The sequence below is a fragment of the Mya arenaria genome, chromosome 2 (genome assembly GCF_026914265.1).
Source record: "Mya arenaria isolate MELC-2E11 chromosome 2, ASM2691426v1".
NCBI classification, from domain to species: Eukaryota; Metazoa; Mollusca; class Bivalvia; order Myida; family Myidae; genus Mya; species Mya arenaria.
Window position 1 is genome coordinate 31,767,572 of NC_069123.1, and position 20,103 is coordinate 31,787,674.

The 20,103-nt window shown below is 35.0% G+C and overlaps 2 protein-coding genes across 4 annotated transcripts in view; one reads left to right on the forward strand and one right to left on the reverse strand.

The window, feature by feature from the left end:
* The window catches only part of LOC128206826 (ethanolamine-phosphate phospho-lyase-like), a 29,173-nt gene extending 21,088 nt beyond the window's left edge, over positions 1 to 8,085 (reverse strand). For all 3 annotated transcript variants that reach the window (XM_052909524.1, XM_052909510.1, XM_052909516.1), the window contains exons 1-4: positions 7,928 to 8,085; positions 3,519 to 3,637; positions 983 to 1,142; positions 315 to 389 (exon numbers count right to left, since the gene is read on the reverse strand). In XM_052909524.1, coding sequence (XP_052765484.1) covers positions 315 to 389; positions 983 to 1,142; positions 3,519 to 3,637; positions 7,928 to 7,992 — 419 coding nt within the window. In that variant the 5' untranslated portion in view covers positions 7,993 to 8,085. The remainder of the gene's footprint in view (positions 1 to 314; positions 390 to 982; positions 1,143 to 3,518; positions 3,638 to 7,927) is intronic.
* Positions 8,086 to 11,016: 2,931 nt separating this feature from the next.
* On the forward strand, positions 11,017 to 19,801 carry LOC128214265 (prolyl 4-hydroxylase subunit alpha-1-like). The gene is made up of 14 exons (XM_052920640.1): positions 11,017 to 11,129; positions 11,515 to 11,675; positions 12,021 to 12,094; positions 12,344 to 12,437; positions 13,308 to 13,468; positions 14,693 to 14,747; positions 15,107 to 15,261; positions 15,920 to 16,102; positions 16,639 to 16,700; positions 17,085 to 17,184; positions 17,620 to 17,685; positions 18,123 to 18,176; positions 18,563 to 18,631; positions 19,085 to 19,801. Exons 1-14 carry the CDS (start codon positions 11,017 to 11,019, stop codon positions 19,262 to 19,264), a joined length of 1,527 nt encoding a protein of 508 aa, XP_052776600.1. The 3' UTR covers positions 19,265 to 19,801.
* Positions 19,802 to 20,103: the final 302 nt, after the last annotated feature.

A 20,103-nucleotide genomic window follows, 5' to 3' on the forward strand; every position in this document is an offset into this window, starting at 1 on the left:
GGATTTTTATCTCCCACCCGGAGACCGGGGGATGGATCGAAATTCCGGGGGATATGGCATGTATGCAGAAGTCCTGTCATGTGTATATATTTTGAAATATATTGTTATAAGCAATTTAGTCTTCATTTTTTGCGAAATCGCACAAACACAATAAAAATAAACACATCTGGGACTGATATGGCATGTATGTATGCTTATCACCCCATTGAAATTGTTTAAAAACTAAAAGAGACTCCATTTCAAGGCACTTAGTAATAGTAAACGTTTAAAGTATGTACTTACAAAAATTTAATAAGATTAAACTAATTACTTACTGGTCAACAACTATGATATCATTGTTTTTTGTGTAGGATTTGGCCAGTCTAAGGGCTAGGTCGTTTGCTTCAGATCTGAAAGGGTAAGACATGTAGTAATAATTTAGAATGTTGTTAACATGTTGTTAACATCATTGTTGTTAACCTTCAAATCGTTAACTGTTAAATGGATAAAATTGGTATCTGCTGAATTTCTTACATGTACTTGTTTACATTTACATATTAGAGCACATAAAATAATGATCATGAAATATTTCACATTATAAAGTTGTTAATCACTTTGTTGGCTTTAAAAACATTTTGACCAAACGTCCAAATTGTCTTCAATATTTTTAATAACTGGTATTTATTTCTGAAATCGTATTTCAAACTTGATCTGGCCCCAATTTCTCGAAACTTCTTAAGTCCCTTATAACAGGATTAAGCTAATCTCACTATTTTTGTTTTTCTATAAAATGTGTTATATTTTCTTCTTCAAGAATTTTTAGAAATTATGTAGGAATAATCTATATGATTATCAGAATAAACCATTTTTCATTTATCAAAATCCATTTTCAGTATGTATTTTGGCTAATTGAAATAAGTGACGAAAGAAGTTTCAAGAAATTGGGGCCTGAAAGAGAGTGTACCAGTATACATGTACCACATTACTTCATTATTAAACCTACCCAGAGTTAAGGAAATAACAGACGCAGAGGTTTTCAGGCAGCATCTCTACGATCCGTTTGGCATACGCCACCTGGAGGTCGGAGAGGAACCCAAAACATGTCATCAGTTTAGACATCTGCTCCTGGCCGGCATTCACAACATGGGGATGGCAGTGTCCAACTGAAGAAAAGACAAATATTATTTATAAATATGTTTATCTCGAAAATAATCATAAAAACGCTGCATGAAATTGAACTCAGTATATACAAATTAGCAATAAAGCAACTAAATATACACCACCAAGGCAGCTAATGTTATACCACTGCTAATGTATTTGTTGCTATGTATTTCTTTGACATCTGTTTTCAGCCACACTACTTTAACATGCTATTTTCAGATAACTGACATTGGGCTAATTGTTCAGAACTTTGTTAGGCAAAAAAAAAAATTGGTTAGGTAAGGGTTACATCCGTTTTAAAAACGGGTGGAGTAGGAAGGCTTTTGGGGGGCGGGGGTATTGGGTTTTCATTAGATCAGGCTTTATGTTAGAACGTTATTGTCGTCATTGGAGTATGATGTTAAAGTTATTTTTTGTATAAAGCTTAAAAAAAATCATACTCAACCACACACTTACAAAAGACTTTTTTAACAACCGATTTCGTAGGTAGGGTCGGGTAACCTGAACCAAATGTATTTTTTGAGGGGGTTTAGGGTTAACAAGGCTGATTGTTCGGAACTTTGTAAAGGTAAACAAGGTTGTCACCATAATTGTTGATAATGATTACAGGGATGTGACCTGGAAGCTGGAGGGCTGAAACATTTTCCGCCTTGGGTTTATGGGGCGCTCTTGGGGTCAAAACCCACTGCTGTAGAAGAAAAAATGGCTTTTTAGAAGCTCTTTTGAGGGCTCTCCTGACTTTACATTTGAAGCAAACTTGAATATTAACTTAAACAACTATAAGCAACAAAATATATTTCTTTCAGGTAAAAAAAAAAAAAAAATAATAATTTGTTGTTGTTTTTTTTTTGGGGGGGGGGGGGGGGTTCTCTAGGGCCATTAGATCCGCGGAATTCCGCAAATCCGCGGACAAATCACATCCCTGTCAGATTACAGGTGAACTATTTATGATGTGCTGATTTATTAAGGTACCCAGTAAAACAATCATAGCTCAATCAGTTGTCTCAATATTTGTGTATACTACTGCAGATCACATACATGTGTGTCCATAAAAAGTGTTAAAGAATTAAAGATTTAAAGTATCAAAAATTTGAAGGTTAACAATAATCCATGTAACGTTAACAATGTTCACAATGTTCTGAACAATCGGCCTAATGTCACTTATTATACAGTATCAAGCTCAGCCCACGATTTTTGATTTGGTATAAATTGTTTAATATTTTCCTTTTTAAAAAGTTTATATGCATTTACTGTCAATAATTTTATAGGAAAGGTTATCATGAACTACAATTTATTATTTGTAAATGAATTTTAAGTAGGTTAATTGTCTCAATGAAATATGATATGTGTACAAGCTGGTCACCTTTGGAGAAAATGGCCACAGATCAGAATACTTGCCCTACAATGATTTTCATTTGTTATTAACGATACATTGTACCTGGTGACTCTGTCACTTACTTTTGACTTGTATATTTAACTGCATATATAAAAGATTACTGTATTTCTAAATGTTTATAGCTATATATATACTTTTTCAGAAGGGAGTGGGGCCGAATTTCAGCCCCAAAAAGGGCCTAAAAAACACTTCAATGACTTTTTTTTTAAATAGAATATTTCCAAATAATTTCTTCTTTTTTTTCTTTTTTTAAATTCTAGCATCTTTGGGAAAGTACATTATTTACTTATGACTTAAGTTTAGAACAAACAACAGTTACTGCTTGCAAAAGAATGTATATAGTAATTGTCACTCACTCACTGTATATAAACATGTTTATAAAATATAGTCACCATGGTGATTGTTATACAACCATGAGCGTAACTCATAAGAGGCTTACATAAATGATATTGATTTCTATGAAGTTTTCCAACGCCTCCACATCTTTTGTTTCCCTCGAAACTGACTAGACAGTCCTGTGCATTTATACATGGGCTTTACTAGTTTCTAACACTTTAAAAAAATGTTCAGTTTTCCAAACAATTCAGATCTTTTCTGTTGTGAGCTAACTTATATGACTGAATTAAATTAATTAATAATGTCAAAACAGTCAATCTCTTTAGAGTGCAGCCAAAATGTTACATACTAAAAACTTAACAACACAAATTGTGTTTCCAATTGGTGAAAGAAATAAGAAAATACCAAGGCTTAAACAAAATAAGATTGACCCTAAATTTTGATGGTGAAGTTTCTGCGTCCAAAGTCTTTAAAAAATTACAGAAATAATCACAAATGATGATTTGCAATGCTGATAAGCTCTTGCTGAATTTCAGCAGGTATAAATGCTCACATGTGGGACTGTTGAATCATATTTGTATGTTTACTGAAATTACTGCATACTTGCTACAGTATTCATACAAGTTTGGGAAATCAATACAGTTACCATGTGAGATGTTGTTGACACAGTCCAGATACTCATTTCCGGAATCATCGTACAGGTACTGCTTGGATCCCCGAACAATCTTCAACGGAGCAACTTCATAGTGCAATTTACAAGACCTCCTGAAACAAACAAGAACTGTTATATTATTGCATCATGGAACTTATCGCCAGGTGTCCAAGGAAGTGCTGTGTGAGTCACACCTCAACTATTTTGTAATTTTTTTTGCCTAGCAAACAAAAAATATCCCTAAAAACGAGGGAGATAAAGGCTCCTTATAATTCCACCGAATAACCTTTACAGGATTACCTTGACCTTTAAAGAAGTACGCCTTGTCTTATGCACTCAACATCATTTACATGAGGTTAACATTTATGCCCAGTTTTATGCTTATATGAGAGCAAGTATTCATCATTAAATACTGAGACCTTCAAAACCCATTCAACATTGATTTTATAATCCAGGTCATTTCGACCAAGTGACAAACTGCCAGGTTCATTTCACCTCTTCTTATAATAAGTATAAAGTGATATTTGTTTTCAAACAATGCAGAATAAAATGCTATTTTTGAACAAATTCTTTTAACAGACTGAGGATCTGTTTCGTAAATACCAGTGCTTCTGCAATATTACAGAACACATTTCAATTTTTGAGACACATGTATATAGATGTAACATGTTTCATTTTTTTGTTTTTTGTGTTGTTTTCATCTATATATTTACTCCCATGAAAGCAACAGGTAGTAATATTAACTCCTATTAAAGCAACAGATAGTAAGAGACCTAAGCCATTTAAAAATATTAGGCAGATAAATCAGAATGCTGTTCACTTATATGGCCAGCTAGTCATGAACATTGCATCTGACAACAAAAGTACAAAAGAGTAACTTTATTCACTATGTCCACTATGGACCAGATCAAAATTCACCATGCCAAACAGGACCGTCACTAGGACTCACATGCTTATGATCACCTTTGATTGCAAAGCAAATTGGGTAACATAAAATCGTCACCTTAGTGCAAGAACTCAATATCTGCTTCAATATCTATAATATTATGCAGTTAATGGTTGTCATGTTATTTTGTTTATCGCCAAAATTTTGTTTCATTATTGTTCTTCTGTTAGGCCAAATAAAAAAATAGGTGCGTTTCAGGTAATGCTGCCAAAAAAATAGGGTAGGTAGGTCGGAATATTTTTTTATATATATATATTTTTTTTATATATTGATTTCAGTAACTGTTGACTCAGAAAGTAAGAACATGTTCCATGCTTCAAAGGAAACATTCTTTATTTGTCTGGTTAAATACTTTGACAATGATGGTTGGATTTCAACTAAGTTATGGTACACCACTCTGCTATTATTTAAGACTTTCCAGGAACGGTTTTACTTTTCTTTATGCACCCTTTTGCTTTCAATCAACCTATGAAGAATGCTATCCTCCCTGTAACATAATTACATGAAGAGTGGGACAGCAAATTTACCATTTAAGCCATCAGCTAAGGAAACCTCAATGCTGTCGAGAGGACCTGGGGGTTCAGGTTTGAAGAACAAGTAACATGCAGGTTTTATTGCCAAAATTGCACACTTAAGTCTGACATATCAATCCGAAAGTCAGTATCTGACACATTTGTATCTGACAAGAAAATATAATTCAAGAATTGAAATATACCTGCCACACAAGCACAAATTACCCATAATTCTCCTTAGAGTTCGGACAATCTAAAAATTTGGACATCCATTATTATTTTCAAAAATAATTTATTTTAGGTACCTAATTTTCGAACACCCAAAGGACATCGATTGTAACTAAGTTACTAAGTCTAACAGACAAAAATTATTGATCTTTATCGTTACAATGCCTGGCTAGATTACCTAACCGTATACATCACTGTGATAAGTTAGTTAGTTACTACCCATCCTAAACGATTTATTGCCTGTTGAAAAGGATGTGTGATATATTTAATGGAGGATTAAAGAAACAACAAGGGCAATCAAGAGATTAAGAAAACATAGACATGACATGTTTGTAAAACGATCCGCCAATAAACTTTGAAACTTGTACCACACTTTTAATATGGACTTTATGAAGCAACAATCGTACAGTAATACTCATTGTAACATCAATAGAACAATAAAAATCAACACATTCAATGCTACAGGTAACTATTTAATGTGATAAAGTTAGAAATGCAATACTTTATATTTTTATAGTAACAATCAAAAACACCACTCAGAAACAATAATCCTGCATAGCAATATCCATGCTCTCCATGAGATCCTCATGGGTATAACTGAGAGTTATGTGACGTTACACAATGTGACTGATTGATCTGAAGCCGATAAAAGGTGTTTATTCATTTCAATGCATGTATAAAATGGTGTTGAATGGGATTTTAATTTACTTGATGAAGGAATTACACTTATAGGCGTAATAACCACTGATAACTACGGATAAATTAAAATGCAGACATGAAGAAAAAAGGCAGGTTTACCATACATGTAGATAAAATGTAAAAATGGTTATTTTCTATGAATTCGGAGAGCGAAAAATTAATTATTTTAAGGTGTCCAAACTCTAAGGTGAAGTATGGTAAATCAGTGCTCCAGCCAGGATTTGAAAAGGGCAGGGTGGAGTTTTGAAAAGGGCAAACTACATGAGTCGTGTAGAGGTTGGGGTGGTTGTGGGGGGTGTCTCCACCAGGTGTTTGCTTTTTTGTGGGGGGGGGGGTCTCCCCCTAGAATTTGTTTTGTTTTTATACTCAATTTAAATCATTTTCCATGATTTTCAGACTTATACAAAATGGTGTTGTTGTTTTTTCTCAAAATTGAGAAGGGTGTGTTTTAATATCAAAATTAAAATTTGTCTTTTTGTCTGTGGTAGTATGATTGTACTTGTTTGGCATCTTCTTTAGTGCAATGTCAAATATTTCTTTTAAAAGTTTGTAAGATGAAGACAAAAACAAACACAGTTAAACATCAAATAAATAGATACACACACAAAAAATAAATGTAGGAGACGAATCTTAGTTTGGTACGATCGGGTTTGGGTACGAATGTTACATTCATCCTGTTTGTTATTTAATTGTCTTTGGTAAAATAATGTTTAATATGCTGATGTTTTAGAATAAAATAACAATAAAAATCACTACCCTGGTTTAAAAAATCACTTATTAAACTTAGAACATTGATAAAATAACTCCGAAAATCGTTCTGATAAAATGGCGGTTTCGGCGAATTTTGACAAGATCGTGGACATGATAAGTAAATACTAAATAAAGCATCAACATAATTTTGTGGATTACAAAGAAATTTTCATCATGAATATTTTATAAATAAACTTTCAAAACATTTACTGAAAAGGTGATGTATTTGATTGTATTAGAGCCACCTTTCTTATGTTTACATATCTGCAGTGCCGTCTGCTTCAAATCAACAATGTTGAAAATGGCAAGTCTCATCTGTACAATACAATAAACAATTATTTTAAAAGATTTTATTGTGCTTCACAACATTTTTCACCATCCCTTCGCATTTTCTATCGCATTTTACGAACTTTCATCATTGGTTGAACGAGTTCTCAATGTATATTCTGATTGGCTGACATTCAATAGGCACGCCTCCTGCCGATGTTTCCCTATTTGGCTCTTCCTAATTATCGGATTAGTAGATGACCGATTATGAATACACAGGTCGTCTGCTCACTACACAAATACACAATTAGCTGTCATATGACTTGGTCAAAGCACATGGAAAGATGAAATGGCAGTACGGCATATTTTAAGCAATCAATGGGGGCATGGTGACACCTAGTGGGAACACTATTATCATAAGTATTACGTAAATTGTCTCAATTATGACAGCGGATTAAGGGCTGTCAATCTTTTATAATGATTTCAATAGTAAAAAGGGCACTAACGGGATATTTGGGGCTAATAGAGCATTTGTGAAAAGGGCACTACTCAAAAAGGGGGCAGGGCGGTAAGAAAAGCGGCACGGGCGCTGCGCCATTGAAAAACGGGCTAGCTGGAGCACTGGTAAATGCATTCAGAAATCCAACTCTAATATTGTCAACTTTACGTACATACATTTCGTAACAAATGCTTTCCGTACCCAAATCACATTTTTTTCAGGGAAAAATAGGTTATGGTCAGCGGGAAAAAATAGGGTCAGTCGGGTACCCTGAAACAGACCTATTTTTTTATTTGGCCTTATCTAATTATTACTTTGACATTATATATTAGTGAATAAGCCATGAAAGCACTGTTAAACACGTATAGACCACTGATATAGATTTAATATTAAACTTAAATTTCATTTAGTTTCCTGTATTTCGTGAATTCTTGTATTTTTTATACCGTTTCGTAACCTTTTTTCGTTATAAGAAATGCGTAAAATAAACAAAAATGCATACCCGACATAATTTCGACGCATTTTAAGCGTCTGCTTAAAGGTAAGCGTGTTCGGTTTCTCGGGCATGATTGCTTTTTTTACTGTATTAGACTTGTCCGACCTGTTTCCGAGAAAACAATAACATGATCCAAATCAATTTGTTTTTTTCCCCGTCAGAATAGAAACCGATACCGAATTGAACATGATGACGGTTAAAGATCACTATTATTAATTGTTAAATTTTCTGCTTTTTTAATTATCACGAGTAGATGCCCTTGATCAATGTTTTAATTATACAAGAGCCAAGATCTATCTATCTTCCAAGAATGTTAGTAAAGGTTGTGAAAGAAACTTTACTTTTTTTAAAAAACAAATAAAATAAGTAGGTACAGGTTAGGTTTAAAGAGTAAAAATAGTTTTGTTAGCTCCCTATGGCAAGACATGTTCAATCTGGCAAGACAGCCTGATTGAACTGCTCCAGGGCAGGGCAGGCCACTATGTTGGGTGGGAGGTTGTTCCAATGGAAGACAGCTCTTGGGAAGATAGAGAATTTGTAGTAGTCAGTGGTGCAGATATTAATATGTAAGAGGAACTGTAATTGTGTCAAGATTGTCTTGTCAGTGGGATAAGGTAGCCAGCGATAGGGATTGCTATTTGGTTATGTGTTATTTTGTACATAAGAGAAAGCCTGTTATCTATTCTTCTATAGTCAAGCCTATGCCACTGTAAGGACTGCATCATGTTAGTGACAATTGATGTTTGTCCATAGACATGTTTGGCCAATCTGGCAGCTCTACGTTGGACAGATTCGAGTTGGTACATGTGGGTATCAGTGAAAGGACACCAAACTGTGGAGCAATATTCAAGCTGTGGGCGGACAAGAGCTTTGTAGGCTGAAGATTTCAGAGGTTCATAGTGTACCTTAATGTTCCTCCTCAGGAAGCTCAATGTGTTGTTTGCCTTCTTAGAGATGCGATTTATATGTACGATAGATCTGAGGACAGGTCAACACCATGATATTTTGCTGAGGATACAGATTCTAGTAAACAATGGTGAAGAGTGTACTGGGTTGGAATTGGGGGTTTTGCCTTTGTTATGTGAACGACTTGACATTTAGATGGGTTAAATTCCATGTCCCATTCATGACTCCAAAGTTCAAGTGTATCAAGATCTTTTTGGAGAATTTCTGATTGTGTTGCTGTTGACAGAGTTAAATAAATGGCAGTATCATCAGCAAATAGCCTGACTTTGGATTGGACACTCTGGGGAAGGTCATTAATGTAGACTAGGAAGAGAATTGGCCCGGCCAGTACAGATCCCTGGGGTACTCCAGATGAGACCGGTATGGGTTCTGATGAGGACCCATTGACAACAACAGTCTGGCGTCTGTTATCCAGAAACCCCTTAAACCATTTTAGAGCAGGGCCTCTGATGCCATATCCATGAAGTTTGAGAGCAAGTTTCTCATGACTGACTTTGTCGAAAGCCTTGCTGAAGTCAAGCAAAATTAGATCAGTTTGCTTTTTGTTATGGAGAGATTTGACAAGATCATCTACTAGCATAAGGAGCTGGGATTCACAAGAGCGCTTTTCCCTGAAGCCATGTTGGAGTTCATAAAATGCATTGAGCTTATTAAGATGTTTTGAGATAGAGGATGCGACTATATGTTCACAGAATACATGTCAGGGAAATGGGCCTGTAGTTGGCAGGGTCTGAGCGATCCCCCTTTTTGTAGACAGGAGCCACATTTGCATCCTTCCAAGTTTGGGGTAGAATTCCAGAGTCAAGAGACTTTTGGAAGAGATGTTTCCGGATTGATGACAGTGAAGTCGAGAGGTTTTTCAGGATTACAGGCTTTATCTGATCATGGCCTGATGCTTTGTGGGGATTTAGGTTTGATAGAAGTTTCTCAATCCCCTTTGCTGTGACTGTTATGTCTGGCATTGTATTTTGAGGTATGCCTGTATAAGGGGTGTCTTGGAGTTTCAAGATTCAAGATTTTATTTTTAATTTAACAATTTTCTTAGTTATTGGGTCTTAGATCGTGTGTCAGGGAAAGCCCTGAGGGGGAGGGGGTGGGGGGTTTAGAGGGCAGCGAGTTTTTAAACACCAAACGTTTTGACCCGACGGTACAATGCAGGTTTATTTTCTGAATATGAAATATTGTTGTTATTTTTTTGTAAAAAAATGCATTTATGTACAAGAACAGACAGCTTACAACTTTAAAGTGACACTCTTATTCCGAAAATCAATACATACACATGTATACATAACAAACATACATTTTAAGTGATAAATCTTTAACTACTTGCTAAGTAATGCCTTTATGGAAATTATTAATCACTGATAAGACGATTGTAACCGTGTATTTCATGGCTGGAAACGCAAAATATAAAATGATTGGTGAATGCTAAAAAAATGCTGTGATCTACTGTCGTCTCATTTGGTAAAAATACCGTGTTTTTTGCACATTTCTTCCAAATTAAACTAAGATTCCTTTATAAGAACCATTGTCTTCGTCATTTATTCATCCTTTTAGGTATATTTAAACAATTGTATTTATTTAGGTAAATCGGCTTATTTGGCAGAAATAGTGCATCTTTAAACTTCTTTTCAAAAGTTTTGTTTTAATTATCAATTTAGAAAGGAAATTGACAGTGTGTATACACGGTCTGCCTAAACGTTTTTAAATACAAACTGAATGAAACAAAACTGATCATTTTAAGTATTGAAAGCTAGTTCTAATAAATAGATAACATCCTTCAAAAGTAGTTAATTCATGTTTAGCACGAAGTATGACTAATACTTATAAATATATTGATCATTAAAATTGCCTTCGGGTTTGTAACCATATAATCGATGGAAAAATAAACATTTTAAATATTTATTGAGGATTACAAATTAAACATATCAATAACTTTCAATGAAACTTTACTCCTTAAGTTTTCTATAAACGCATTAAAACGCGTGTATGCTGTGAAGATGTTCTCTTTTCACTATCATCTGGTCACATTTGGATTGTGTCTAATTTTCCTGAATTGCATTTTTAACCTCCTTTGTGGTGCCAATGTTTGGTCTGGCGATATCCGTCCAGTGGAGATATATTCTTCAATGGCTAAGATACAAGAACACTTACTTGAGACTCGTGGTGCAATGATAAAGGTTCTACCAGTGCTGAAACTCAAGATTCAGGAACAACATACAAGGCTGGACATTATAAAGGGGTAATAGACGTGAATATCAGTTTTCGCTACGCTCACTCCGCCAATTCTTAATCATTCAGATTTTACTTCATGTCATCTAACTATTTCAAATAAATGATGAGGTGTATGCTGTTGTATAATAATATAATGAATATATGCCGCAGATGTGGACGGATGTTGTTTATCTGTAGCCCGCAAGAACAGCGCGCTGACAAACGAAACTCTTTGAGGTGTTAAAACTGACTGTCAGAAGCCGCCTGAGTGTGACGGTCCAAATTGACTGTTTCTTTGGTGCAATTGGCATGTTGTTCGTGTGATTGTGTTTTGTTTAAGTGATTGACAAGCACTTTTATTTAAAAACAATAAAAGCATAGACAATCAATATATATCGTCTTCTAAATTCAAGGTATGTAAAGCACCTGTCCGAGTTGTCTGGTGAGGAGATTCGACAACCAAATTTCACAGTTCACCATCCTCTGAACGCTTACCGCTTCATTCGGAACCATTCGATCATCTTCAACGAGACGGCCACAAAACTTGTCTCTGAAATCAAGCTATTTGAAAAAGGTAATAATTGAATATGAAAAAGTAATAATGTCTGAATGCAAATGAAAAAGGTACATTAATTCGATTGATAGAATATAATGCAAAAGTCATAAAAAATATCTAAAATTTTACGAACTACTTTTTCTGATGTACCGGCATAAATCCGAGGTTCAATGTTTTCGATGGACAATGGCAGAGGAGATTTGAATGCTAGAATGAATTTGTTTGTCCTCATTAATTTGTTATTTTATCAATGTTCTTATGGTTAATAAAGAAAGTGGTCGCCGAAATCTAGACAACCAATGCCAATTAAATGAAGCAAAATCAATTGACATATTCTAATAAATGTTATATATTTTATTAAAGAAAAGGTCGAAATTCAAAAGATGATGAACGATTTGCCTCAACTGCCCAAGTCTGAGTATGAGGGTGTCGTTCGAGTAAGTACGTTTAAGAATACCTTTGAAATATGATTTTCCGAATAGAGTTGGGTCAGCACACATGGCCGTCTGGTAAATGAATGTTCTGTTCTGTTTTGTTTATTCAATATCAATGTTCGTTTAAACTATTAGACAAATAATGATTATGGTTATTGAAGAATTTTTCGTAATTTTTTATGCAAGTATTCTTTGTCGATTACACTTCTAATCTAAAAGCAGTGGCTTTAATCAAAAACGTCTTTATCAAAGGGTATAACAACTCTTCAAACGGTCTACGACTTAAAGACATCCGATATTGCGAATGGAAAAGTCAGGAATAATACGTCAGGGATAAAACTTACTGGTGAGTATATTTGTAGCATTTTTCGAAACTTCATCGATTTAAATGAATGTTTTTCTTAAGGAAACGTTTAAGATAAATAGTAATTGCTTGAAGCACTTTCCTGAGGCGGTGATCGATTTCGCAATTTTATAGCAAAATGTAGCTTACAAAAATCAATATTGTAGTTTGCTTTTACTATATAGCCACTGAACAAACCTACCTATTACTTATATTGTAGGTCATATAGATATAACTTATTAAAGGGTCTCGCTCCTGTTTTGGGACCAAATATTAGTTTTCCCGGTAATTATCTAAAAACACTTATTTTATCATTATTTAACACAATGATATCGTAATTGCAGAAAAAATACATTTAAAGTAGTTTAGTTGGGTACGAACCAAATAAAGGCAACAAAAAATAGAAAACCGACGCCTTATCCATTTGACCACAAGGACCAATACAATAGCACATGGATATTTTTACCTTTTAACAATACATTGATAACATCACTTGAAAATGCCAATCAACCAATAAAGCGATAATGAAATCGCCCAATGCCGTTAATAACGCGATTGAGAATTGTGGTCTTCAAAGAAGATATTTGAGCAAATATTAACATTTGCTGATGGGTTCCAGCTGCCAGTATCTTAGTTTAACACTCCTTATGATTGCCAAATTTTATTTCGTAAATAGAAAGTGCATTTTACAAATCATGAGCGAGTCCCTTTAAGCCTAAAATTCACGAGAGGGTGATGCCAAACATTTCCTTAAGCTAGTATGGGTAAAAAATAATAATATCTCATCAAAATTTTAATTTTGTGCCATGATCATCGATGAACTTTAAATTTTGCTTTTAAGATAGTAACCTTCCATTTTATATTACCCTGTAGCAAAAGAGTGTTCGGATATCGCTGTTGAGTGTTTCAAAAATGACAAGCGATACCTTGGTCACGAGTGGGTAGGGCAGGCTTCCAATACATGTCTGACGGAGGGAAATACCACGACAACTCTGACCAGGATCTACATGGCAGCGGCAAAAGCGGCGGCTGGGGTATGAAATCAAAGCCCTGAAAGTGCTATGGGATGGTACTGGTGGTGGAGTTTTAAAAACAGGCATCATGTAGAATACAATTGCAACAAGCCAAAAATACGGTTATACAAATGCTGTAATATACACTCTTAATGTGACTGATGTTGAGCAAGAGTAACGCGGTGAAAAGTGACACTAGTTTCTTTTTTTTTAATAAAACACACAATGACCGAGCAAAATATAATCTTGCCGCGACAGCCACTGCCACTTGATGTAACAGCCGCCATGTATTCACATACTTGCTGGACAAACGCTTTTCGGTTATAAATGGCTTTCCCTAGATATTTATGGTATAAATAAAAAAAATCCTAAACGTGTATCTGAAACACGTATATAACCACTTGCAACTGGCGCTTCCTTTGGCGATTACCATGCATTGCGTTCTCTACAATTATGTAAAACAGTAGTAAAAACTAGCACTTACTGCATCATTATAATGGTCGTGTACCATGTTTAAAAGTGTTTTCGTTTATACATTAACTCCCATATCAAAATGATAACAGGTAGGCAGAGCTTAACCGTGCTATAAGCATCGTACGGAATACATTACACCACTGTACACTTACACAGACGCCATTTATTGAACGCCGCCTTGGATATCATGGTACAACACATTGAGGTCACCCACTTCCCTCGTACAGCTCGGATAGCAAGTGTAGTAAATACTCTTAGCTAAATGGCACACTGAGCACATGGCGATCCGAGTCACACTTTGTTATAGTTACAACAACAACAATCCGAGTGATTGAAATAATACACGAGCGCTTTAGCACGGGTGTATTATTTCAATCTCGAGGGTTGTGGGTCAAGTTACTGTTTTGTACCATGTTGTCAAGGATAACCTAAACATATTTCGTGCCTACAAGTGAATAGCGTTTTACTTAATCCGCACGATAGTTATAGCACGGTAAAACTCCGCTTACTTATTACCGTTCCGAGTAAATGTTTATATGATCACGAAGAAAACACATTGTTTAAGGGAAAGTCCACATTATGCCAACAAAGCAATTCAACTACAATGCAAATGTATCATGAACAGGCATTAATTCTTGATAGTTTTGTATATATTTATATATCTATGAAATGTCATGCTTTCAATTTTGGACAATTTCATAATTTTGTAGTTCTGTACATTGTATATACATGTACGAACATTACGGTCTGGAATCTATTATCATACACTAGGTCAACCAAACCGACGTGGCGGCGTTCTATTATAACGAAGTCGTAAAGGTTCGAGGTGAGTAGACTTTTAAGTCTTGAATAGTTCAGAACACACCTTAGAAATATGAGCTTATGGTTTTCAACCAGACACCCACCATAGAGCTTCATTCTTTCATTACATAGAGTAGGATAAGTTTTGCTCTATGGTGTCAACCAGCATACATATTTTAAATCCGAGCGCATTCGATACATTATAGCATGTAAAATTATCATTCTTTTGCATGATTTTGCTCTCTTTAAAACCAGATAACATAGACAAGTTTTGTTTTCTGGTGAACACTGCATTGATATCCGAGCACATTCGATACATAAAAGCATGTCAAATCATATTAAAATATTCTATAAATTACATAATTTTGCTCTCTCTGGAACAAGATAGCAGGTATCATCGTCTTAAGCTAAAGGAGTACCTACAGAAGACAGAAGGGACACCAATCTATGACCTTCCTCAAGACTACATTGAATCACCAGTTAAGGACATAAACGAACGTCTACATAGTGAACTCTGCAAAGGACAGCGTGTGAACCATGTAAGTAGCATTTATATGTTGAAAAATTAGTTTGATTATATCAATAACGTGAGGTTAATGCTTAAATGTATTCATCGACATTCAAGTCTCCCTTTACTAGTTTATAAGGTACTTGGTACCATCTGGCTAAAATGTTTTAGTACTCCTTCTAGACCCAACCAATTAATAACGTATAACTGCATCAGTATTTTCTGTAGCATAGCGTAGTTTCCGACAATAAGATTTCTAGGCGTACATAGATTGTATGTTTTTTTAACTGGCAATAATCCATAAAGTGTGTACCAGCATCAAAATATACATCAAAAGTTAGCGGAGGACAAGAAGTTTGGCCACCTTCTGGCATAAATCACGTGGTAATGCGTGGTAATGTCCCATGTATACATTGGCATTTCTTTTATATACTCGTTTAAATATCATTATGTTTAAAAGTTAGGACATAACTATTTATATTCTTTTTATTCTGTTTGTTAGTTAATTCAATTAATCCATCAACTGTTTCAAATGGTTATTTTTTGAATAATAATCGGCTTAGAACGTTTGGCCATTAAACAAATGCGAAAATATAAGCTTTTATATAACTTAATCAACAAAGGCACGTGCAAAAGAACTACACTGACAGTGGTTATGTCTAAATAAAAGTGCCTCTTATAAATTGCAGTTACTCACACTACCTAAGCCCTGGCGTCCTCTCGAATGTCGACTAGAAACAAGGGGCCATCCACTGCTTCTCCTGCAGCCTATCAAAATGGAGGAAAAGAGTCTAGACCCATATATTGTTGTCGCCCACGACATGATAAGCCCGGAAGAAAGCGATCGGACCAGAAAGATAGCGTTTCCGAGAGTATGAGAGTATTCAATTATGAAAACATAAAAACAAAATGATAACAATTATGCAGGGTTGAGGGGCCTAATTTGGTTTGATGCAAACATTAAGTGAAAATGTTCGGTTGCAAACAAAATGGCGCACTTCTAAAAAAAATGTACCGATTCTGGTACAATCTTTTGCCGGGCAAGTGGACTTCTTCTTTATATTTTGAAAACAATGAATGCGTCCAGTATGTGGTGAAAATCCTATTATTCGATCGGCAGACATGGAGACAGATACAGTTCGTGATAGACAACGCATGGCACAATCTGACAGATTAGTTCTGGGACATAATTAAGACAATGATATTTTGACTCACTCTTCTTTACAACCAAATCAATCTTCGTTGTTTTGCATGGTTTTATTATATTTCCTTTTCTACTCTATAAATATTTCTTAACTTTATTTGTAGTGCATGCACCTTTATTTATAAAACCGATTTATAAAATCAAATGAAACAATGACCAATCAAACCTCGGTTAATATTAATTTTACACCTAACTTTTTACTAGCTGCAGCGTGCGATGGTTGGTCGGGGCAAAAGAAACGTGCACAAACGGCGGACAAGTCAAAAGTAAACCTTTTATCACTTTTACATATCTAGAAAGGTATGGAAAATACGCTCACTCCGCCCATTCTTGATCATTAAGATCTTACTTCATGCCATCTTACTATTACTTAGTATATTCTAGGTTGTAAACTTTTGAATCGTTACAGCTCTATAAGTTTAATGAATATACTTGTGAATTGCTGTATTTCTCAAACAACTATTTCAGCTGAACTTGCTTATATTTGAAGTAAATATGTGAGCACGTCATCAAATATTTCACGTTTGAAGGTTAACAACGATGTCGTTGTAACGTTGTTAACTTTAACAAAGTTCTGAACAATCGGGCTATCGTCCATATTCCAACACTGACACTGACAAAAACACAAGATCGATGTGGGGTTTTTTCAGTATATTTCTACAAAAATCAGAATATGACACGAACACAACGTTTATCGCAAGAGTGGAAGCATTTACCGGAATGAAAAGGATGTCATACGAAAAATACCAAGTATGTTCAATTCCTACTCAAGGAATATTTTTTTCCGAATAAGGTCCGACGAAATACTTGCTCCCAAATTGCCTGGAAAAAGATATGATTCTTTTATATACAACTCGTTCATTTTCACGATCCGCAATTGCTGAGGAAAGCATACACCAAATATACTGAATATGTATACAGTCGAACCCCGTTGGCTTGAACTCGCTTGGCTCGAATTCCTCGTTGGCTCGAACCAGATGCATGGGACCGGTTTCTTTATTTTGAAGGTTAACAATCCCGCTTGGCTCGAATTTTCCGAGGCTCGAGGTATTTTCGCCGGTCCCTGGGAGTTCGAGCCAACGGGGTTCGACTGTATAAATAGATATATATGATAAAACTCTTCATTTCTGCGAATCTAATTGGTTGAGTAATTAGTGTTCTAACTATAATTCAATGGTTTTTAAGATCGGAAACTACGGAGTCGGTGGAGAATATTACTTACACCACGACTACTTCCCAAAAATAAACGCGGTATGTATGCAATGAGAAAAACAATTACATGTGTATGATACAATGGCAGACATACTGATCACATTAAATTTACAATATTGTTCTAGTATTTTTTTTAGTTTAACTTGTGTCTATGTGTTAGTAAAAAGCATACCCAATGTGCTGTGGTATGAAATTAATTATGTTTATGTTGATTAGGTCATATTGATATAAAGTGTTCTATTTCTTTGTATTTTACTCGTATAAAGCATATCCGATGTGCTCTGGAATAATACTACATGTAATTGGCGTGTTTTTAGATCAGGTATACATCCCGCATTATTATAGTGTTGTTAAGTTTTGTATGTTAATTGTAGTAGTGTTTTTGTAATATTCAATTTTGTAAAACATTTTTTTCATAATTACCTACCAACAAGATATAACGTAGCTTTATGCTAAATGTATGTTTTATGTTTTAGTCAAGCAAGGAACCGCATAAATCCGATCAACGAATAGCGACTTTCATGGTGTATGTAAGTAAACTCGTATACCTATACAAAATACAAAGTATATGATCTATGTCTTCGGATAGTAGGAAATGTCGCTACTCACTAGCACCCCCCATCCCATAACATTCTCTTCGTGGACATGCAATTACAAAAATGATATGATAATATTGCGTCAAATTGTATGCAAACTTAACGCCCTTTCGGAATACACGTCGTAGAAATTGTGACCCAGCCCTGTGCTCGCTGGCGTTTGATTTGGGGCTGAGAGCGGGCCATTATTTTCTTTAAAAAAGAGAAAAATATCAAAGTGATATTTGCACGGTTTGAAACAGTGCAATATCAACTTTATTTCACTGATAAATATATATGAACCACAAGAAAGCATATAATGAAGAACAGTAAATTTTCAGCTGTCAGACGTACAAGCCGGGGGTGCCACCGTGTTTCCGCATGCCGGGATAAGCGTCTTTCCAAAAAAGGTTGTGATGAAAGTTTGGTAAACGACCTTACCGACTGTCCGTTTAACTAGTAATGTTATTCAATATGAGAAATTGTAAATTTAAATGAATTTCAGTAATTTTAACTCACAGTTATACTAATAATTACAAGTTACGAATGTTATCGTTTTTTCCGTTGTTAAGTTCAAGATAAATTTGTACATGTGCAATTCAGTTCAGTTCAAGACTTTTTTTATAGTATTATTTATATTTGCACAGCCAAGTTTCCGCAGTTCATTTGTGGCAAAAAGGGAAAAGGAAGAGTAACTCCGAAATGGTTGAAAATGTCTGGCAGATATAGATTTTGCCAGACGGATTTATTTTTTTAAGTTTTAAATTAGGAAAAAGGTTTGTAGAGTTTAAAAAGCGATCACAAAGTTGGAGGCTTATAAAGTATGATTTTTTCGATATGTCGCATACTTATTTTATTTCCAGGGCAACGCTCTTTTTTGGTACAACTTGTTCAACAATGGAACGGAACATCCAAACACGCGACACTCCGCGTGCCCGGTGTTGCTAGGCGACAAGTGGGTGGGGAACTTGTGGATACGGCGCCACGGTCAAGAGTTCACGAAACCGTGTGGCCTTGACCGATACAAGAGCGATTGGAGTTAAAAAGCTTGTTTGGCTAGTCATAGTTTGAAGACAGTATATCTGACTAAGTATATATATGTATTGTCTCTTCAAAGAATGTTTTGTCCTCCGAATATGGGGCAAAGGTCCCATTATTTGGACGGTATTCTAATGGTATTTTCGTGACCCTTTGCTGTATATCAGTACATGTAATATACCATTTTTCTTGGTCGTCATTCTATTACATGCACTCTTTCAATGGAAAGTACATACAATAATAAATCTGGATAACTAATTGGATGCTAATTTGGACCATGAGCTTAAATCATATTTTATTATTTTATATACTTTTTATTTCATTTTGCATTGAGATATATTTCAAGTTATTATTTTCAATGAACTAACCACGTGCTAAGATCGATCAAGGGAATTTGATAACCAATAAACATGTATGTTTGAATGTATTACTTTAAAGTTCTCGCTTTTTGTACAAGTTCTCATTACCATCATGTTGATGAAAAACTGACATTATTAGTGCTTTTGTTTTCCTAAAACATAATATATATCAAGGAGGTTAAAACGGGGAACATGTATAGCATAATTAAAAATTGGTAAATCTATATTGGCATTAACTTATTTGGAATAAAATGAAGCTTTTGATTGTGCAAAAGACTTAGTCCCTGTTGCCATTAACCTCGTTTTTAATTTTAAATAAGATGACCGAGATTATAAGTATCTTCCATGGCCAACAGTGTAAGCTAGGTTCATTCCGACCCGAGCGTAGGGTGTTTTGCGGAAACGAGGTTTACCGAGTTTCCGCAAAACACCCTGCGCGAGGCTCGGGATGAACCTAGCTTACACGAGCGGCTATGGTAGATGCT

What these genes read in the sequence shown, in the direction of transcription:
- LOC128214265 (XM_052920640.1), top strand. Translation starts at nt 11,017, where the DNA reads ATGGCTAAGATACAAGAACACTTACTTGAGACTCGTGGTGCAATGATA. An exon ending in ACTTCCCAAAAATAAACGCG is followed by an intron (nt 17,686 to 18,122) that starts GTATGTATGCAA and finishes TTTATGTTTTAG; the next exon opens with TCAAGCAAGGAACCGCATAA. An exon ending in TAGCGACTTTCATGGTGTAT is followed by an intron (nt 18,177 to 18,562) that starts GTAAGTAAACTC and finishes GTAAATTTTCAG; the next exon opens with CTGTCAGACGTACAAGCCGG.